The sequence below is a fragment of the Ursus arctos genome, unplaced genomic scaffold (genome assembly GCF_023065955.2).
Source record: "Ursus arctos isolate Adak ecotype North America unplaced genomic scaffold, UrsArc2.0 scaffold_21, whole genome shotgun sequence".
In the NCBI taxonomy this organism is placed as follows: domain Eukaryota; kingdom Metazoa; phylum Chordata; class Mammalia; order Carnivora; family Ursidae; genus Ursus; species Ursus arctos.
In genome coordinates this window covers 36,826,770-36,846,861 of record NW_026622886.1, presented here as the reverse complement: position 1 = coordinate 36,846,861, position 20,092 = coordinate 36,826,770, and the positions used below count along the sequence as shown (strand labels likewise).

Here is a 20,092-nt window from a genome sequence, read left to right as displayed (position 1 = left end):
AGTGGTCATGAACTCCTGTAGTTTTTGCTTGTCTGGGAAACTCTTTATCTCTCCTTCTACTCTGAATGATAGCTTTGCTGGTTAGAGTATTCTTGGCTGCAGATTTTTTCCTTTCCATTGAATATATCATGCCACTTTCCTATAGCCTGCAAAATTTCCTCTGAAAAATCCACTGAAAGCCTTATGGGGTTTCCCTTGTATGTAGCTGTGTTCTTTTCTCTTGCTACTTTTAAAATTCTGTTTATCACTACTTTTGTCATTGTAATTACTAAGTGTCTTGGTGTGGGACTCCTTGGATTGATTTTATTGGGGGGATTTGTGTGCCTCCTGGATCTAGATATCTATTTTCTTCCCCAGATTAGGGAAGTTTTCAGTTATTATTTCTTCAAATAAATTTTCTGTCCCCTTTTCTCTCTCTCTTTCTCTTCTGAGATCCCTATAATGTGAATGTTATGTTTTATGGAGTTGCTGAGTTCTGTAAGTCTATTCTCCTTTTGCATAATTCTTTTTTTATCTCAACTTCTCAGCTTGATTACTTTCCATTACTCTGTCCTCCAGGTCACTAAATCCTTTTTCTGCTTCTTCTAACCTGTTGATTTCATCTAGTGTATTTTTAATTTCATTTATTGTGTTCTTCATCTCAGATTGGTTCTTTTTTTATCTCTTTGTTTAGGGTCTCACTGATGTCCTCCACTCTTTTCTCAAGTACAGTGAGTATCTTTATGATCATTACTTTAAATTCTCTATCAGACATATTACTTATATCCATTTCACTTAGGTTTATTGCTGTGGTTTTGTCCTGTTCTTTCATTTGGGACATATTCCTCTATCTCCTCATTTTCTCTCACTCCTTCTGTCTATTACTACGTGTTAGGACAGTCAGCTATGTCTCCTGCTCTTGAAAGTAATGGCCTTATGAAGAAGAGGTCCTGTAGTTCCCTGCAATTCAATGTCCTGTTCACCAAACCTGGCACTTCAAGGATATTTCCTATGTGTGTTGCGTGCACCCTGCTGTTGTGTCTTGGTTACTTTTTCCTTCAATCCAATCATCTGCAGTGGTTCTCTTTGCCTCTTGTGGGCAGTGTTTGGTCCCTGTGGTGTTAGTAGACCAATTTTAACAAGGTGCATTTTGGTCTTTTGTGGGAGGGGGCCCACTGTGCTGCTGACACCAAGACCAAGGCCCCACAAAGTCAGGAGGTGTGGTGTTTGCAGGGTTTGTGGCTGTCTTCTGGGGGAGGAGCCTGCAATGCTAGGACTGAAGCAAGTGTGACTGGGAAGGCTGGCTCCACCAAAGAGCAGTGGTAGGGGCAGGACTTGGTGTAAGCAAGTTTTGGTAGTGAATGTCCATGCCCTGCTCCTTCCTGCAGGTGGCCCTGTGTTTATGCTGTGGAGTTGGGAAGGGACCTGACACCTGCCTGCTCCTTTGTTCCTGGGGAAGTCCCTCAGAGACCCCTGCCCTTCCAGGAAAAGCTCCAAGATTAGCAAATAACTCTCCCTCCTGTGTGCCCCAGCCATTTTTTTAAACTGCTGCTTCTGTGGTGTGTCTCCACAGGCCCTTTGTCCCTCTGTCTCTTTAAGGGTGGGGACTCAGATTCCTATCGCTCTCCAGTTCTCCCAGAATGGAACCTGCTGATTTTTAAAAGTCCAGTCTTTAGGTCCTACTGCTTGTAAGAACTCATGAAATTCGGCCCCTCTAGTTTTCAAAGACAAATGTTACGGGGATTCTTCTTCCCCATGAAGGCTCCCTGGTGTGGTAGCCTGTTTCCCCTCTCCATGCCAGGGGCTCCCTCACCTCCTCTGAATGGCCCAAGACCTCTTTAGCATCCCACCACATCTCTGCTCTTCCTACCCTCTTAGATGTAGCCTCTTTTCTCCAAGTTGTGGAGCTTGTTCTACCAGTTTTGGGGTCATTTTCTGGGTTGTTTACACTGATAAAAGTGTTATCTAGTTGTATCCATGGGATGAGGTGAGCTTAGGGTCCTCCTGCTCCACCATCTTCCTTGACCTGTCTCCATCTCAAGCTTTTTTAGCAGTCAGTGGTATTTCAGGATAATCTTCAAAGAGATCTCAATATAAAATGACTACAATATTCACATGTAGAAGAGGAAGGTGGACACGAAGAGGTCAGAATGAGAAATTTAAAATGATAGCATCTTTTTGAAATTTAGGTTTTAAGAAAGGAATTCCTTGCCATTATAAAAATCTGCTCCCAGTTTTGGATTAAGAAGCATGCTCAGATTCAAATCTCTGGACACATAGAGGATGTCCAAATTTCAGCTTTACCTAGTTAGAGTGATCTGCTACAATAGAAAGGCCATTTTAAAAATGTTTCCTTGGCTAACCAGATTCATTTTTTATGTGATTCAGTTTTAAACCATATTTATCTGAATTAAATCACTAATGAGATAGCATTATAAGAAAGTAAAAAATCTGTCATTCTGGAGAATATAATGTGTCTCTAGTTATACATTGCTGTAGATGGGAATTTAACGATGATCTGGAAATACAGATTTCTCTCCCCATTAAGCCTCATTGAACTAGAGAGCTTTTGGAATTTCTTATTGTTGGATTCATGCTTAGACTATTATAGTGCATGCATTTCCTTTTTAACTGTTAATAATTCTTGTGGTCCTTTTTATATTGTATTTATGAGTCAAAAGCAACTTGTGCTTTGATTAGGAAAAGTAAGAGAGGGTTTTGTGTGTGTGTGTGTGTATTCTAAAGTATATATTATATAAGACTTTTTAATATATATTCTAAAATAGAAATTATACATTTGGCTTCTTTCAAGCTGCTAGTGTGCTATTTCTCCTAATCTGCGTGCGATAATTGAAGAGGTAAAAAGAGAAAAAAACCTGTTATAATCTCTTCTTTTTCTTAAAATACAGTATTCTCATAAAAAGCATTTGCTGCAGAAAATTATTAAGTGATACTTATTTAATTGCCCAAACAAATTTAAGTATACTTAACCAACTCTGTCCTCCACAAATGGATAGTGTAATGTACCTAGGATGTGGTGAAAAAAATCCACTGGCTTACACTTAGTAATTACCAGAGCTTAACATCAATGAGCATATTTTTATATGTAGTTAGAATCAACATTGTCTTTATCTACTTTCAGTTTCCAAATGTCCCTGCTTAAGTCCTACACTGTTTTTCCATAGTAGAAAATCCTAAAGAAAATGTTTCCTTCACTTGATAAAGTACAAGGAGCAAATAAGATTGCCATCTACTTTTTCTTTTTAATACATGACATGCTAGTTTCCTGAAGTTTGTTTTATATTTTCCGTCAGTGAACTGGGGAATCAAACGATAAGTTCTGAAATTTTATCTTTTGAATACAAACCAAAGTCCAAAGTTCAATATCTCCAAGTGAAGCAGAGAGATCTCTATATCAACTCTGGAAACCTATGAATTAATGAGTTGGTGTCTTTCACACAACCAATTCTCCATGATGGGGCAAGGATACAAAAAAACCTTGCCATTCAAGACAGGGAAAAATGGGAGACATTGGAACCATTGTGAAAGACTCCTGGGGATGAGTAGTTTCTTGATTAAATTCTGATTTTGCTGGTCGAGCATAGCTCCCTGGTCAAGTTTTCTTAGTATCCTCTGGGTCTGCCCTTTGGGAAACCTCCTTTTCCATCGTCTTACATGGGTGTATATGAGATGAGTATTGGGCATATGCCTTCCTTGGATGCCCTACAGCTTTATATCCCACTTTCTGCTTATAGAAGGTTGAGTACATAAGGATTCTTTCAAGTCTTAAACAGTTACACATTCTCTGAGTCCAAGATTATAGCATCTTTGGTAGCAGAACTCTCTTAAAAACTTAGTAGGCTTCCTATTTCATTCCAGGCAATTTCATATTGGAGATTATCTTGAGTTCATCAATCTTCAACAGGAGAGCCAGACGCTTGGGCTCTTCCCTTGCATTACATTTCTATTTGAAAAGATTTGCTATCAAGTAGACCTCCTTTGTGACCAAAGGTTGTAACCTTTAACAAATAGCCCCACGTCGACTTGGGATTGTCTCCATTCCAGTGTGACAGAAGGGCACAGGGCATGCAGAAACACATAGTGGGCTTTATATTGCCAGTCTGGAAGACGCATCACTTCTGCCTACTTTTCCTCTGATAGAAATCAGATTACATGGTAAGACCTAATTTTGAAGGAATCAGATAAATGAAATCTGGTCACGTTCTTAGGATGAAAAAAGGAAGGGATTTGGTCAAGAGCAAGCTGAGTACTCCACAGATACCAATTGAATATGCTACCAGAAATAGATGAGAGTGCTGGTTTCAACATAGCATTACCAGGACTTGTACTGGCACAACCATTTTTTGTTTGTTTATTCTGCATTGTTTTTTAAGGATGTTCAGTTGAAGGAAATGAAATACATATCCATTTCCACCTCAACACCAACTGCCAGCAACAAGAAAGAAAGAAAGAAAGAAAGAAAGAAAGAAAGAAAAAGAAAAAGAATGACTAACAAATACAATGAGTTATGGACCAAATATACAATGATTCTGAAAATAGATGACATTATTTATAGATATTTACAGATCCTCTATGGGACACAGAAATCTATAAAAAGGGAAGGCAGATCCTTGGAGGGACTGCCTTATTTAGAATAATAAAATCTTGAGGCATAATGGGTTACATTGCTGAATCTTTCTCCACATGAAGAAACAGGAAACAAATTCAGACCTGAAAGAGAAGACAGGCACTCCCAGTTTTTTCAGGAAGCAGGGGACAGAAATGGGGTGGGGAAGACATATATATGGCATTTGGCTTGGCAACCATTGATAGAGACAGCTGGAGAGAAACAATTAAATGCTAAATCACCACAATGAGAACCTGCAATATGCGAGGTCGAAGTATGGATCACACAGCTATATAGCATATTCTGAAATGGAACTATGGAGCAGAAATATGCCCCTGGGGCACCTGGGTGGCACAGCGGTTAAGCGTCTGCCTTCGGCTCAGGGCCTGATCCCGGCGTTATGGGATCGAGCCCCACATCAGGCTCTTCCGCTATGAGCCTGCTTCTTCCTCTCCCACTCCCCCTGCTTGTGTTCCCTCTCTCGCTGGCTGTCTCTGTCTCTGTCGAATAAATAAATAAAAAATCTTAAAAAAAAAAAAAAAAGAAATATGCCCCTAAGCAGATGGAACTACCGATTTGATTAGAACCAGGTCTGAGGTAGCAACCCTAATGTAAACTGCTACTGTTCCTACCTATTCACCATGATTGCTCTTTAGTCACAACTTATCAGCAACTATTTTTACCGGATAGGAATTTTCTTTTCAACTATGAGTGGTGTTTAAACACAATCCAACCTTAAATCCATAGGAGCGTGGAAAGATACTGCAAGAATGATACTTCAGAGTCATAATAACAGGGGCACCTGGGTGGCTGAGTCAGTTAAGTGTCTGACTTCGGCTCAGGTCATGATCTCAGGGTCCTGGGATTGAGCCCCATGTTGGGCTCCACGCTCAGCAGGGAGTCTGCTTCTCCCTCTGACCCTCGCCTGATCATGCTCTCTCTCTCAAATAAATTAATAAAATCTTTTAAAAAACAGAATCGTAATAACAACAGAAGAACTAAAACATCAAGAAATAACTCAAATATACCCATCTATGTGATTTCAAAGAATTAAAACAAAGAAATGTGGGGGGTTTGAGGGGGGTTTGTCTTTTGAGGTAAGAATTTAAAGAAAACATCAAAAAAGAATCAAAAAGAGATAAGGCAGCAAGAAGAATGAAGGTGATCTGGCATTACAAGAAAGAAAGCCATGTGAGAAGCAGTAAAAATTACATAGACGTGGGGGCAATGTCGTCAGGGACGCGGAGAACAAGCTCGAGATCATTGAGATCAATGAAATGGAAAAAACAATGAAAATCATAACGTAAATAAGACACATCTAATGTGTTTGTGTGTTGGTGTATGTGTATGTGTGTGCATTTAATATTCATGAGAAAGAAGAAAACAAAGAAACTTGAAGACATGCAAAGAGTTGCTTTCTCAAAATAAAGATGTGAATAAGTAGATTGAAGGGGCACCGTGTGTTTTAGGAAAAAAACACGGAAGGATTAACATGGAGAGTAGTTTGATAAATAGCCTGAACTTTCAAAATTAAGCAGAAGAACAAGTTACCTAGAAAGTGGAAAATTCAGACTGATTCAAATTTCTATAAGCCCAGAATATTCCTGTGGATAGAACACAAAATCTTTTATACAGTCAACTTATCCTTTGCCTACAAAAGAATGGTGATGAGGTTTGAATGCACTTGCACAGGGAGCCAAGGATAAAGAGACAAGAGAATTAAGGTTACAAAATAGAAGGCAAATCTTTAAACCAAGAAAATGTAGAAATGATTCAGCAAGTGAAAATCCAGTGGGGACACGGAGTTTAGTAGAAAGTGTAAATCTGATGATTTCCTCATCTTTCTTATCAGGAAACAGTGGATACAGATTAAACCATGAATAAATCAATAGAAAAAAAAATTCTTTTCAGATAGCCTAATTTAATTGAGATGAAGTTCCTTTTGAACAGGTAGAGTAGCAAATGTAAGTTTTTAAAGAGTATTTTAGTCACACGGAGTGACACTTTCCTGCCATTTTTCTAAAACTACAAATTCTTTGAGAGACCCCATCACTTTGTCATTTTTCTTCTAAATTTCTGCCTTTTTATATGAAATACATGATTCTTGTGAAAATTATTGTTGTATTAGAATTACATATTAAGTAATAATGATAATAACTTTTATTAAATTAAGATTCCAGAATTATTTTTCTCATAAAAGTGGTTCTCTTACTAGAGAGAAATTTCTAATTTTTAAAATTTCACATCAATTTTAGTAATATTTTTGAACTACACACCATCATTTTAGCAAAATATAAAATGTTTTAAGCACATGGTTCTTATTAAAAAGAGACAATATTTTATTTTTATATTATAATTTTTAAAATAATGTGAATTAACTAGTACTTTTTAAATTGTTTTGTATTTTCATTGATGCTTCAGCTTCAAAACATTGCTTCCTACAAGTGGTAATGAGGGGTAAATTTTTAGACAGTGAGCAAGGACTTAACTATAGGACTATTATTAAAATTAATGAGTGTCATTGTTAGAACACAGTAAATCTATACCATTAATGTTCTCTAATTGTTAATCATCATTAAGGAGTTAGAACATCATTGTCATTACTTTTTTTCCTAAGTTTTATTTGAACATCATCCGTGTTAAAGAAAATCAAGGAAAGGTTAAGGTCTTATATTTCTGAGCTGGGGATCCAGGATTAATTATTTCCATATTAATAGTATATCTTTAGAATTTTGTGCCCCTGGGAGTTGAAGGATAAATGGAGAGATGGAGAGCTATGTAGCTGGTGGAGGAAGCTATTTCCCTCCTGAACTTCTGTTCCTGGAGGTTCTATGATTTGTCTGTATGTTACCGTCCCAAACGACAAGAATTATCTGTCATTTTGGTATACAGTTGTTGGCTGATCTCAAAAGGATTTTAATGTAGTTTAATTCTAAGAATTGAAAATATCCACAGATAAATGCAGAACTCCTTGTGGGTACAAATTCTCAGCTAAGTTGATTGTATTGTTATGGGGCCACCCATTTATTTTACATGCTGTGGCTTGGCAGATTTGTTTATCTACGTCCTTCATTTCTTTAGGTTACCATTTAGCCCCCTTATGAAAGAGAGCAAGGTACCACAAGTTTGACTAACATGCCTGCCTCCCTAACGGTGATTTCAAGTGGGTACAGCTCTCTTCTTTTTCAAGATACTAATCCTTTTTTTATACAATGAATTATATAGCTGAAGTCCTTTTTCTATCTCACTGGTAATAAAAAGTATTTTTACCTTCCACATTTCATCTACAATGCCACTGAGTGGCTTTTAACTCTAATTTGGAATGGAGTATAATATTCTGAGAGGCAGGAAAATATCACTTTAAATCATAAAGAATTAGATTAGATATTTCATTTCCCCATAAGTAAAGATGAATATTTTACTAAGATTAGAGAAGCAGAAAATGCATGGCGCAGAGAAGTTGTGTCCTTCTCTCTCCCTTTCTATCATTCACCATTGTTGCCAGAAATAATTTCTTTGACATGCTAAGAGCAGTTGTGATTGAAGTTAGGAGAAATATGGATGATTGTTATCATTACTAAATGAAAAAGACTTTTTCTCCTTCGATTCAATAGAAAATATGTAAAGAAAAACAAACAAAATGCTTGTCACATTTTGTACAATCTACATAAGACAGATGATGGGCTGTTTCTCTAACTGATGGCTGAGTAAATCACCTCATTTCCATTGTTTCCACAGTGTTGACCAACGTGCTGCCGGCCTGGCTTCCCACTTCTGATTTAAACACATGAGTCAGAATGACTTTGGAGGGTTGTGATACTCATGGATTTATGGGGCACTTGTATGTGGGATTCTCATCACTGTACAGCAACCCTGTCGTTTTTGTGACAGAGCCTGTTTGACTGGTTTTGGATTTATGATAGAGATAATTCAGAACAGAGTAATAATTTTCCCTTGGCAATTACACTACCATGTGGTACTTTGTCCCTAAGGGGAAAATGAATGCGCTGGGATCTATCCCTGAGTTTAGTAGCTCGGTGTAAGGAACAAATCAAGGTCAGAATACAAATGCGGAATACGTGGATAACGAATTCTCGTCCTGGTTCTTCAGCCCGAAGGCTCTCCACATTTCTGTGGACCTTTACAGTTTACAAAATACTCTTCCATTTCTTGTCTTTTAGCTTTCACAGCGACTCTGGGAGGGAAATACCATTTCTCTCATTTTGTAAAGAAGGAAACCAAGACCAGAAATGTTGGCTTTCTTGAGTTTGTTATTCAGCAAATATTTTTAATTTTTTTTTTTTAAGTAGGTTCCATTCCCAACATAGGGCTTGAACTCATGACCCTGAGATTGCGAGTTGCATGCTGTACGGACTTAGCCAGCCAGACACCACTTCCGCAAATATTTTTAAACATAGACAATAAGAAGGCTTTCTGATGCACACTGAGGATACACAGATAAATAAGACTTAGTCCCTCCTTTGGTTTTTTTAAAACTATTTATTATGAGTAATTCCAAATATACACAAAAGCCAGTAGAGACTGTATCCATTGCTCTGCATCAGCAGTGATTAACTCGTGGTCAGTCTTATTTCACCCACATCTCGAGCCAACCTTTCGTACCATTTTGAAGTAAATTCCAGACATTACATCATTTCATAAAAATAATTGTCACTCTATGTCTCTTTGAAAATGACATTATTAAACACGGTGACCTAAGATTAGCATTTCTTTCAATAATACCAAAATCCAGGAAGTGTTTAAATTTCCAATGGTCTTATAAGTGCCATATTTTTTTTTTTTTACACTTTGTTTGAATTAGGAGTGAAATGATATTACTGCTCTGTGATTAGTTTAAATATCTTTTCAATCTCTTTTGAACTATTGATTTTCCCCTTCACCTTAAAAAAAAAAATTCTTTCCAAGATATTTGGTGAGGAATGAGGTTGCTTGTACTACCCGATTCCCACTGTCTAGATTTTGCTGACGGCCTCCTCGCTGTGTACTTTGGATGTTCCTCTGTCGTCTCTACTGCCTGTAAACTGGTAATCAAATCCAGGGCCTTGATCCATTACAGGTTCACCTTTTTAGCAAGTTTGCTTCACAGTGGACTCTCTATGAACTCATAAAAGAAATAGTCATCTTCTTATGACATTTGCAGCTATTACTGTTTAATGCCTAAATCTGTTGATTTCCTAGAGGTTGCAAAATGGTGATTCACTGGTTCTTTTTCCATTCATAAACAAAATAGTTCTCTCAAGAGAAACTTGCTCTCACTTTCTGTTTGGTGACCCAGTGATACAGTTTTTAAGAAAAGGCAGGATAAATGCCTGAATGTTTCCTTGTACTCCTCAGTGTCAGAAATAATGAGCCAGTTCTCTAGCATGCTCCGTAGTGACCAATTATTTTGCTTTGTTTTGTTTTTAGTTAAGTACCATTTTGTCCTATGGATTTAAGTATATTTGATAAGTTTAATTCCACTGCAGTTTTTATTCTTATTGATACTCAAGGTGTTCTCACTTTGGCCAGGAGCTTCTTCAAGTTGATTGCCGAGCCCAGATTTAATGGGTTGCTGTCACTTTGTACTTGTTAGATTCCCTTTATCGCTTTTGGTGGCTCTTCTAAAACCTTTCCATCTGAGTCATTATTCTCTTCTGCGTGGCTAGGTTGTACTCTCAAAAATGTTTTTCTTTTCCTTTTTTTTAAATGCATCCATTTTGGACTGAATCTTCCTGATTAATGATTTACCTTTGTGTCCGTCTAAACTTCCGACCTTGGCTGTATGTTTAGAAGATTATGTACAGAATTATAATGGCCACATAGATTTGTAATGATACCTCTATGAATAGACTGGGAGTGGGACTGGTTTGGTTTTGACCGTTCTCCGTGAGGTTTTTAATTGAAGTACACTATCCAGGCTCAGGAGTCTGCCCTATAGTTATGTCCAGAAAGCGATTTCCCCCATACTCCATATGCTAGTATTCAAGTCTTCATTCTTTCCTTCTCAGTCTGTGTCTAGGACCCTCACACCACTTTCCATAGCCTCAGTTTCTCCTTTCTTGTAAGACTTTGAGATGGCAAATATGTTCTGTAGTTTAAAATATTTCCTCTTACTTAAAGATTATAATTAATGCGTGATTACCACTCCCTTTCTTTTGTAGACAATATCCTCGTACTCTGTTGTTTGGCCTGCACCAACAACATCTCTGAAAGCGACATGTTGTTGCAATGCATGCTCTTTATGGTAGATATATTGCCGCTAACTGGCATCAGGCTTTCCAGGCCAGGTTCTGAGCTGAGAGTGTTCTTGTCTTATGGAGATTAGACCAGCTACCGAAGGAACCCAGGGAATTAGGGGCAGTGGTGAACAAAGTGGTTTTTCCAGAAGTGGCCCCAAATGACCAAAGTCTAAAAGCTATATCAACAGGTCCACTGAACTCTCCATTTCAAAGTCACAGCCATGGACCAAACGCCTCTCTCCTTCCCCATAGGTTTTGTTACATTAATGTTTCCTTCATAAGGCCTCCAAAGATTACTCCCACTAGATGTCCCCTGTATTCCTCTTTTCATTTTTTTCTTTCCCTAGAAGATAGGAGAGGGAGTACAAAATGACTTGCCAGGCCTTTTTGGTATAGTGATAAGAATATTGGTGAAGGAAGACTGGGTTCAAATACCAGCACCACCCTTATTTGCAGTATGATTCTGGAGAGGTGAGATAGCATTTTGAGCCTCAACTTTGATCTGTAAAATGGGGCTAGTGATATTGCTAAGCCCAGAAGAGTGTGTGAGGATTTAATAACGTAATGCATATATAGCACTTAGCACAGGGTCTGCACAGCAGGGAGTGCTAAATCAGCATTGGTCACCACAGGGACTGTTGACGTCTTTTCCTTTTACCTAGACCGATTGCTGAATGATGAAGCCTGAGAACGTGAGCTTAGATTTGCCAAGAATCACAATGTGCTGTAACTTTTAGCATGATAATTCCAATCTGGGCATTCCCTCCAAAGAAAATCATTCAGAGTATATAAAAGCGTTGGGCACAAAAATGTTCATAGCTCTGTTACTTTTGTATACCCCCAATACTCGACAATAGTGAACTCCATTTATCTTTCCAACAGAATGTTGCTGGAAATAATCCAAAAGTAATTATGAGGAATTCCTAATAATATGGAAAATTATTATAAGTAAAATGTGTAAACTTTTATGTGTAGTATAATAAAATCTATATAAAAAGCAAAACTTTTGATATAATATCAGATAAGAGGATATATAGAACCAGGTTTTTTTTAAGATTCTTTAAAGGTTTTTATTTATTTAACTAATCTCTGCACCCAATATGGGGCTCAAACGCACAACCCCAAGATCAAGAGTCACATGCTCTTCCGACTAAGACAGCCAGGTGCCCCCTACTTCTTTTTAAGTGGTTTGGTTTCAGTCATATTTTTCTTTTTTCTAGTTTCCTATTATTCACACATTTCTCTAAGAAGCAGCCAAATAGGAAGTTAGAAACTCCATCGTATTATGGACTTGTAGATTAATGATTTGATATCCTGATCTCAGTAAAATCCTGCTGGATTTTTAAATTCTTTTTACTCCTGTGTGGCTATGTAGAACATTGGAAAATTTCACTGCCCAGTAAGCAGAATTCCATACCAAATTTAAGCATTGTGTTTTCCGTGGAAATCATAAGCTATGTGGATTATTTTCCTGATGGTCTTTCAGGCTGTTTTCACTATTTAAATTCTGGAATAATTGTGCTAATTAACCCAGAGTGGAATGTGCAGCTTCCTATATATATAAAGTATATATTGTTTTAAAATGTCTTCATTGCCTAAGGAATGTCTCAGTCCCATATCATTGGATGCTGTTTGTTTTTGGTTTTGTTTTATCAATTGAGTAACAATAAATAATGCATGGGTAAGCTTTTGGAATTTTTTTTTCCTGATACCTGCATAAGATACTGTTTCTAAAACAAATCCCATGTGATGCCTACCTCAAAAAATCATTGTCTGTTTTTTAATGTCAGTAACTTCACTCGCTAGGTATATTTTTCTCATTAGCATAGTCTGTATAGTGAGAGAGGGAGAGGGTCAGCTAGGAGATCATATTTCACTCCATTCTCATTTGGGAGGACCACATGGCATATTCGGGTTTCCTCTGTACAGCTGCCAGAGTCACCCTTTTGGAGCGTAAATCAGATCAAACACTTGCAGTGGCTTTCTATCACCCATAGAAAAACAAGCTGAAGCCCTTCTTATTTAAGGGCTTTCATGATCTAGCACCACCAACCTCGGCCACCTCCTCGCACCTACCCCACTCTTCCTAGCCTACTCTTCTGTGGCTCCCTCCACACCACGGAAACCTCCTTGTGATTCTGCCAATGTCCCCAGTTTATCCCTGGTTTAGGACTTTCGACCTTGCTGTGTCCCAAGAGGCCCAAATTCCTCCCCCACCAGATTTGTTCAGTCTGCTCTCTCAACGTCATGCAGACAGGTGTCCTCACGGATGCCTGGTCTAAGCCTCCTCTTGAAATCATTCCCATAATCCTCCTGTCCCTACTACCACTCACTTGCCCTACGGAGCACCTGGGATTTGATTATGTTTTTCCTCATGTACTAGACTTAACATGAAGAGTGCTGTGATAGTGACGTGTAAACAGATCTTAAAGGAAAGGAGACAGAAAGCATTCAACTCTAGTTCAAAGTGATATTTAGGGAGGCCATCTCACTTGGTAGAATCAGTGAGAGCTTTCTTGTCAGTCTTGGTTTTCAATTCCCGCTCTGTCACTTATTAGTGAAGTCGGCTTGGCAAGTTGCTTCAAGTTGCTTATCTTTAAACTGTAGCTTCTTTATCTAAAAATAAGGTGGGGGGGGCTGCATAATAGCACCGATCCTGAAGCTTTTAAGGATAGTAAACTAAAACAAACTTGGCCATCTTTCCATAACACCATACCATATGGTATATTCTCAATATATGGTAGCTTAAAGTAAGTGGATAGTTTTCCTTTAAAAAAATAATTAACTTCAGCCATAAAGCTAAGGATGTTTTTCTTTTCAGGTGAACAGCTAACGTCTATTAACTCTTCCAATTAATAACCAAACATTGGCTCTGCTTTGTAACATTACTGAGTACCCAGGGGATCCCTGTATTTAGATGATGGCTGATTTCTTGAGGAATTATACACGGAAATAAAGAAGCAAGTGTGTGTGTAGAGACGAAAGGCTGGTTATGGTGGTGGTAGGGGGACTGTACAAATTGCAAAGATTTATTTTTGAATGTTTTATTTTTAATCTTCAAATCTTTACTGAAGAATGGGCCCTAGAGATCATGTAGTTCATCCTTGTCCTTTTACTGACTAGGAGAAAGAGATTTCCAGACCCACCGTCAGTTTACTTAAGTAGTTGTTATAAAATAATGGTGTTGCTTCTGGGAGAGTAGGAAAGTAATTTGCTAATCAGAAACAAACAAACAGAGATGTTTCTTCAGTGCTTCTGCTTTCTCCGGCTATAAAGCTATTTCATTTAGATATAGACTAGCTTATTCAAAGCTCCTTAGCTAGATAGCAATGGTCTTATCTTCTATCATGTATACCATTAATACACAAGATGACTAAAAATACTGTAAATATCACTATATCACCTTTCCCATCCTGCCAGTATCTTTTAACCCTAGAAAATGCTTAATTTAAAAAATATATATGTGTGTATTAAAGTTTTAATATGCTTGTAGAGTGCTCCTCTTTTTAAGAACAATGACATTATTGCTATAACTTAATTTAGTGCAAAAAAACATTTGTGGAATACCTATTTTGTTCTAGAATCTGCATTAGGCTATGGGAATACAAAGATAGGCAAAGCACGCTTCATTTCCTTAAAGAGTTCAGTCCAGTGAGTGAGAGAGATCATATTATGATAAAATTACCATTAATAGAATGATGATTATTACAAAGATTGCTGTTGTCAAGGTGTTATGTGAGCCCAGAAAAGAAGTGGCCGAGTCAGTTTGGAAGAAGGCTTCCTGGAAGAGAAGGAATAGGAGGAGGAGGGGTATCACTCTGTACTGTACACCTTTTTATGGTTCTAATTTCATGGGGCTACAAATAAGTAACTTCCTTTCCGTCTCTGCAGACAACATTTCTCCAATGCCTGAATCACAGCTTTAGTTTCTCTATGACCTGACCAGACAGACTGTTGGAAATACACCTCCCCGGTGTATTTCCCTTTTTAGCCTGCGGTACTCCAAGGGCTACCAGAGTTTCACCGCCCTACGATCTTCTCACAAAGAACACATAAAAGTCTTTAACAATGGGGGCGCCTGGGTGGCACAGCGGTTAAGCGCCTGCCTTCGGCTCAGGGCGTGATCCCAGCATTATGGGATCGAGCCCCACATCAGGCTCCTCTGCTATGAGCCTGCTTCTTCCTCTCCCACTCCCCCTGCTTGTGTTCCCTCTCTCGCTGGCTGTCTCTATCTCTGTCGAATAAATAAATAAAATCTTAAAAAAAAAAAAAGTCTTTAACAATGAATAACAGAAGATAATAGGTTAAATAGTAAACTTTTTGATTAAGCATGTGAGCAATTGCTTTAAAAAAAATCTGGGCCCTCAAAGAGAGATCTAATGTCTCCTGGACATATTGTGAAATATCTAGTAGGTAATTGGTTAGTTTTAAGTGAATATGCCATTAGTGGAGCCTGGCTTGTGATGCGCTGAAGACTCTGATTTGTGCTTTTTATTTTTTTCCAAGTTTCAAGCACCCAGAAGCCAAATGCTTTTCAAGGAAATTCACATAAAATAGGTTATTTGTGTGCGAGCCACCCATCTCCATAGATTCAGGAGTTAACATTCACAGAATTCGGAGCAGTTTTTAAAAAGTAGGTTTGGATCCTGGGTGAAAACAAAGCCACCTAAGATCAGTGCATTTCAATATCAGCTAATATTGTTTGGTTTTAATCTTCTTCTCATTAAACATACTCTTGTATGCCTAAAGATGTATCTCACTGCAAGCTCCAGTACATTGAAGGAGAGGAGGGTATGTGTGTGTGGGGACGGGAGGGGGTGGGAGGAGGAACCGTATATACAGGCGTACATGGGCAATCTTTTATCTCTTTAACTTTCCTCATTTGTTTCATTTCCTCATTATCTTTTCTTTTTTTCAAGATTTATTTATTTACTTTAGAGGGAGAGAGTGTATGTAAGTGGTGGAAGGGGCAGAGGGAAAGGGAGCAAAAGAACCTCAAGCAGACTCCCCGCTGAGTGGGGAGCCCTACGTGGAGCTCCATCCCACGACCCGTGAGATCATGACCTGAACCGAAATCACGAGTCGGACACTTAATTGACTGAGCCTCCCAGGCACCCCCCTAAATTATTTCTTATGCCAACCTATACCCCAATAGTACAGAAGATAGATATCATCTACAACCTTTTCCTAGAATATTAATAAAACACACTTAGCTGTACATGAAATATTCTTTAAATTTGCTATTTTTCCCCTACTTTGTTAGCAACATTTCTTTGTGATGAAACAAATCTAGGGCAACTACATTTCGGCATCAGGACCCTAAATGTGCTCCCTACTGGGCTGATTACTTGGAGCTAATGTAGTGTTCCATTCACTGGATTCCACGCACTTCCCCCGTATTGATTGCATTATCAGTAGTAGTAATCACAGATATCATTACCAGCCAATTACATAGACACGTATCTAAACTAGGTAACTTATTCACCAACATTATCTCTTACAAGTCTTAATTTTGTAATGAAGCTGATCATCTTGTCCAATTGAGTGTAGCTACATATTTTGATCTAGGAGGCTAAATGTGAGTGTATTGAATTATGTAATAGGTAATTACTTACATATGTTTGTAACAACACAAATGAGAGCAATTTGAATGTAATCTGTTTCTTATTCTATTTGAGGGCTGCATGAGAGAAGGTTAACTGCTTTAAAAAATAGACCCAAGCATGTATTTGGATCAAACACAGTAGAAGTGTTTTTCCTGCTCACATAACAGAAGTGGTGTGAGAACTAGTATTGGGACACGGAGTCCTCCAGAGACCCAGGTGGCTCTCTGACATACTCAGTACAAGAGTTCCAAGGTCACCCTGGAAGATTCACTTCAGGGAAACAGAATATTTAGGAGCTAATGGGAGAGATCTGTGGGCTTAACCCTGGCAGCGATGAGCATTCATGTGCTATTGGCTAGTCACATGACCATACCTAACTACCAAAAAAGTGGGAACTATAATCTATCCTAAGAAGTACAGGAAAGCATGGATTTTGGTGAGCTGTTAGCAATTTTTGCTATGGATTGCTAAGTCCTTTTGATAAGGACTCAAAACAGAACTTGTTCTCTTTCCCTTTTTAATGACTACTTACCTTGGCTTGTCATTATTTGGAACTTCAGTCAGTCTTGCTTTGCTTTTATTTTCCTTACACTCTGTCAGGTATCTTCTAAAACCTAGATCTAAGCCCTGCCTCTCAGATTTATATATATTAAACAACTGAAGAATGGGGAATAAAAAAATTACAAAGTATTTTTTCAAATTTTTAAACAAATCAACTGTGACCATATTATTGTCATATTTGTTGACGTTTAAATTGTGGACAGGTAGGTTAAGATAAGAGGTTTGGGGGCTAAAAAAGAAGTCTTCTTTTTCAACCCTCTGATTTCATAGATAAGGAATGTGAGGCTTGGCAAGATGAATTTGTTTAATTCTATGGGAAGCATTAGTAGTTCCCAGCTCTTTCTCAAATCCAAGTCTCTTCCATAACGTTATTTGTCATCTTCTTTAGTCATATTTTCTTCAAAGCATAAGCCATTGAATAATGTCCATCCATTTACAGGAATGAAGCAATACACAATAAACTGTAACTGACGTAAGGCTAGTATGTTTAAATCTGCGATAAAACAGATCCCATACCTTTCTAGATTTTCTAAACTTACTTGAAGATCAATAATAAGTTAGCTGCGCACCCAAGGGCTCGTGTTTTTTTACTGCATTATTTTTCTGATTTCTTCAACAAAAGAATAATGGCTTCTAGATAAATCGTCTACAACTCTAAAATTATATAATCCATGGCATGTAGATTATAAGCTTATGATCACCATGCCAATTATTATTTAGAATTAAAAGTTCAGGGGAAACAAATGACAAAATCTGAAATATTGGAGGGTATGTTTCTTTTAGGAGGGAAAGCTAAATCATTATTTTTATTAAAAAAATTATATTGCCTGGTGCCTGAGTGGCTCAGTCCCTTAAGTGTCTGACTTGGGTTCAGGTCATGATCTCAGGGTCCTGCGATCGAGCCCCTCACTCAGGCTCCCTGCTCAGCGGGGAGTCTGCTTCTCCCTCTCCCTCTGCCCCTTCCCCCCACACTTGCTCCCTACATGTTCTCTCTCTCTCAAATAAATAAAATACTAAAAAAAAAAGTTTGCTACCCACTAAAAAGGCAATATAATATTTGTAAAATATTTATTTGAGAGAGAAGAGAGTGCATGTGTGAGGTGGGGGGGCGGGGGAGGGACAGAAAAAGTGGGACAAAGCAGACTCCCCACTGAGCTGGAAGCCCAATGGTGGGAGACCAGGAGCTGGTATCACGACCTGAGCCAAAGGCAGACACCGAGCCATCCAAGTGCTCCGGTGGGTACTTTCTTAAAAGCAAAATGTAACTGTGTTATTGAGATGCTATGCTCCCCTAGCAACAAAGATAAAGTTCCTTATTTAATTGTCATTGCCATAGCCTCATTTCATGCTTTTTCTGCAAGTGGCAACTTGCGACTGTACAAGAAAAGCGGCACGAGTCTAGATGTGGTCTAAATCATACAAGCTTCAGGAAATTTTGAAGTTATGTGGAAATTTGGGGTTATTCTCGTCATTTGTATTTATAGCAGGCATTAACTGTGGCTGATGGTTGATCTTATGCCATGAGTGAGCCAAAATCATTAGAGTGACACACATCCGTTTTTTAAAAAACTTAAGAAAACTGAAGCACAGTCTTCGGAATTGGTTTTTCTTATGAACATCGTAAACATGGCCACAAGTTTACCGTAGAGTAACTTTTGCTTGGCACAGTGAATAAGCGTTAGATAATCTGGCAAACTTATTTTAGGTGAAGATGAGACAAGGCTTTGCTCCCTGCCTGTCCACCTTCTACCAAGCACAAATTAAAAGGCCCTTCTAATTTTGTGATGTTACAAAATAACAGTAGGTGAAAGGTAGATAAAAGAGATAAGCAGGGTTTGGTCGCTTTCATATTTAGCTGGTCCCCATGTTGGAAGTCTGCATTCGGTTGATTATTCATGTAAAAAAAAAAAAAATCCAGCAGAACACATAGTGTCATGATGTGTATGCATCAGAGACATTGAGGCTAAGACAGACCATCTTTTAATGTACTGTGGATTGTCATTTATATTGCTTTGATTTGCAAGGATTTTACATGCGGTCTCCTGGAGAGTAGAGATATACACTTCTTTTTGGATCCTTTTTTGGATATACCCTCTTTAAATATGGGCAACATGTGTTCAGATCATTTTAAAAAGCTAAATTCTCCAAAGAATCTGACATTGGTCCCCAAGGTGACACAGCATCTATTTTGAAAGAAAAATAATAAATGGGAAGAGCCTGTTCTTTCAACTTTTTTGGAATTGGGCTCTATTAAAATCTGAGATTTTCATAGGTGTTATGGAAACCATTTCTTTTGAAAAATGTATAAATTGTAACGTGACATAGATATAGTCAAAGCTGTAGGTTGTCTCTTTAGTTTGATTGTTCTCTTGAAAATAATCTGTATTACATATTACACACAGAACTACATGAAGAGTAAAGGGGATGCACTGAGAACTGAAATTGCATTTCAGTGATCAATTATTTTCAATTACATGTGACCTCTGAAGAGTTCCTGTGAAGGAAAATACCTAGAGTTGATTCTATTCAAATTCCGGAATTCTTTCCTTTAAAAAAAATATGCATTTTTTTGTGTATGCAAATTTTTAACTCTCTAACTCCGTATATATTAAGGCACATGGCATCCTAAGTAGGACTATATTTAAAAAGTGAGTAATTTTATTTTTATAGCACTGAGTGTGGCTTCGTTATACTGTGATGAATCTTGCTTTCTGCCTTTTATTTGCATAAGTAAAATCTTCATTTTTGCATCATCATGTATATTTTCTGCATATAATTAACATTAACTTTTTTGACTGTGCAGAGCCGGCTATTTGCCTCAGCACATTCCCCTGGAGATTATCAGATACCTGTCCGAGGAGAAGGATTTTCTTCCTTGGCATGCTGCCAGCCGCGCTCTTTATCCCCTTGATAAATTACTGGACCGCATGGAGAAATACAATGTCTTCAATGTAAAAAGACACATTTTCTTCTTTCTTATTTTCAGATGATGAACTGTTTTCTCATTATCCACTTTATGCAACTGATCCTGAGTTATTTGTGTTTCTTCTTCTAATTTGTATTATCATTTTTGTCTTGAT

General features: G+C 37.9%; 1 protein-coding gene across 1 annotated transcript in view; it reads left to right on the top strand.

The window, feature by feature from the left end:
* The window catches only part of TRHDE (thyrotropin releasing hormone degrading enzyme), a 363,943-nt gene that overhangs the window by 309,638 nt on the left and 34,213 nt on the right, over positions 1-20,092 (top strand). Inside the window, exon 13 of the mRNA XM_026500012.4 lies at positions 19,816-19,963. Within this exon, the coding sequence (XP_026355797.1) occupies positions 19,816-19,963 (148 nt within the window). The remainder of the gene's footprint in view (positions 1-19,815; positions 19,964-20,092) is intronic.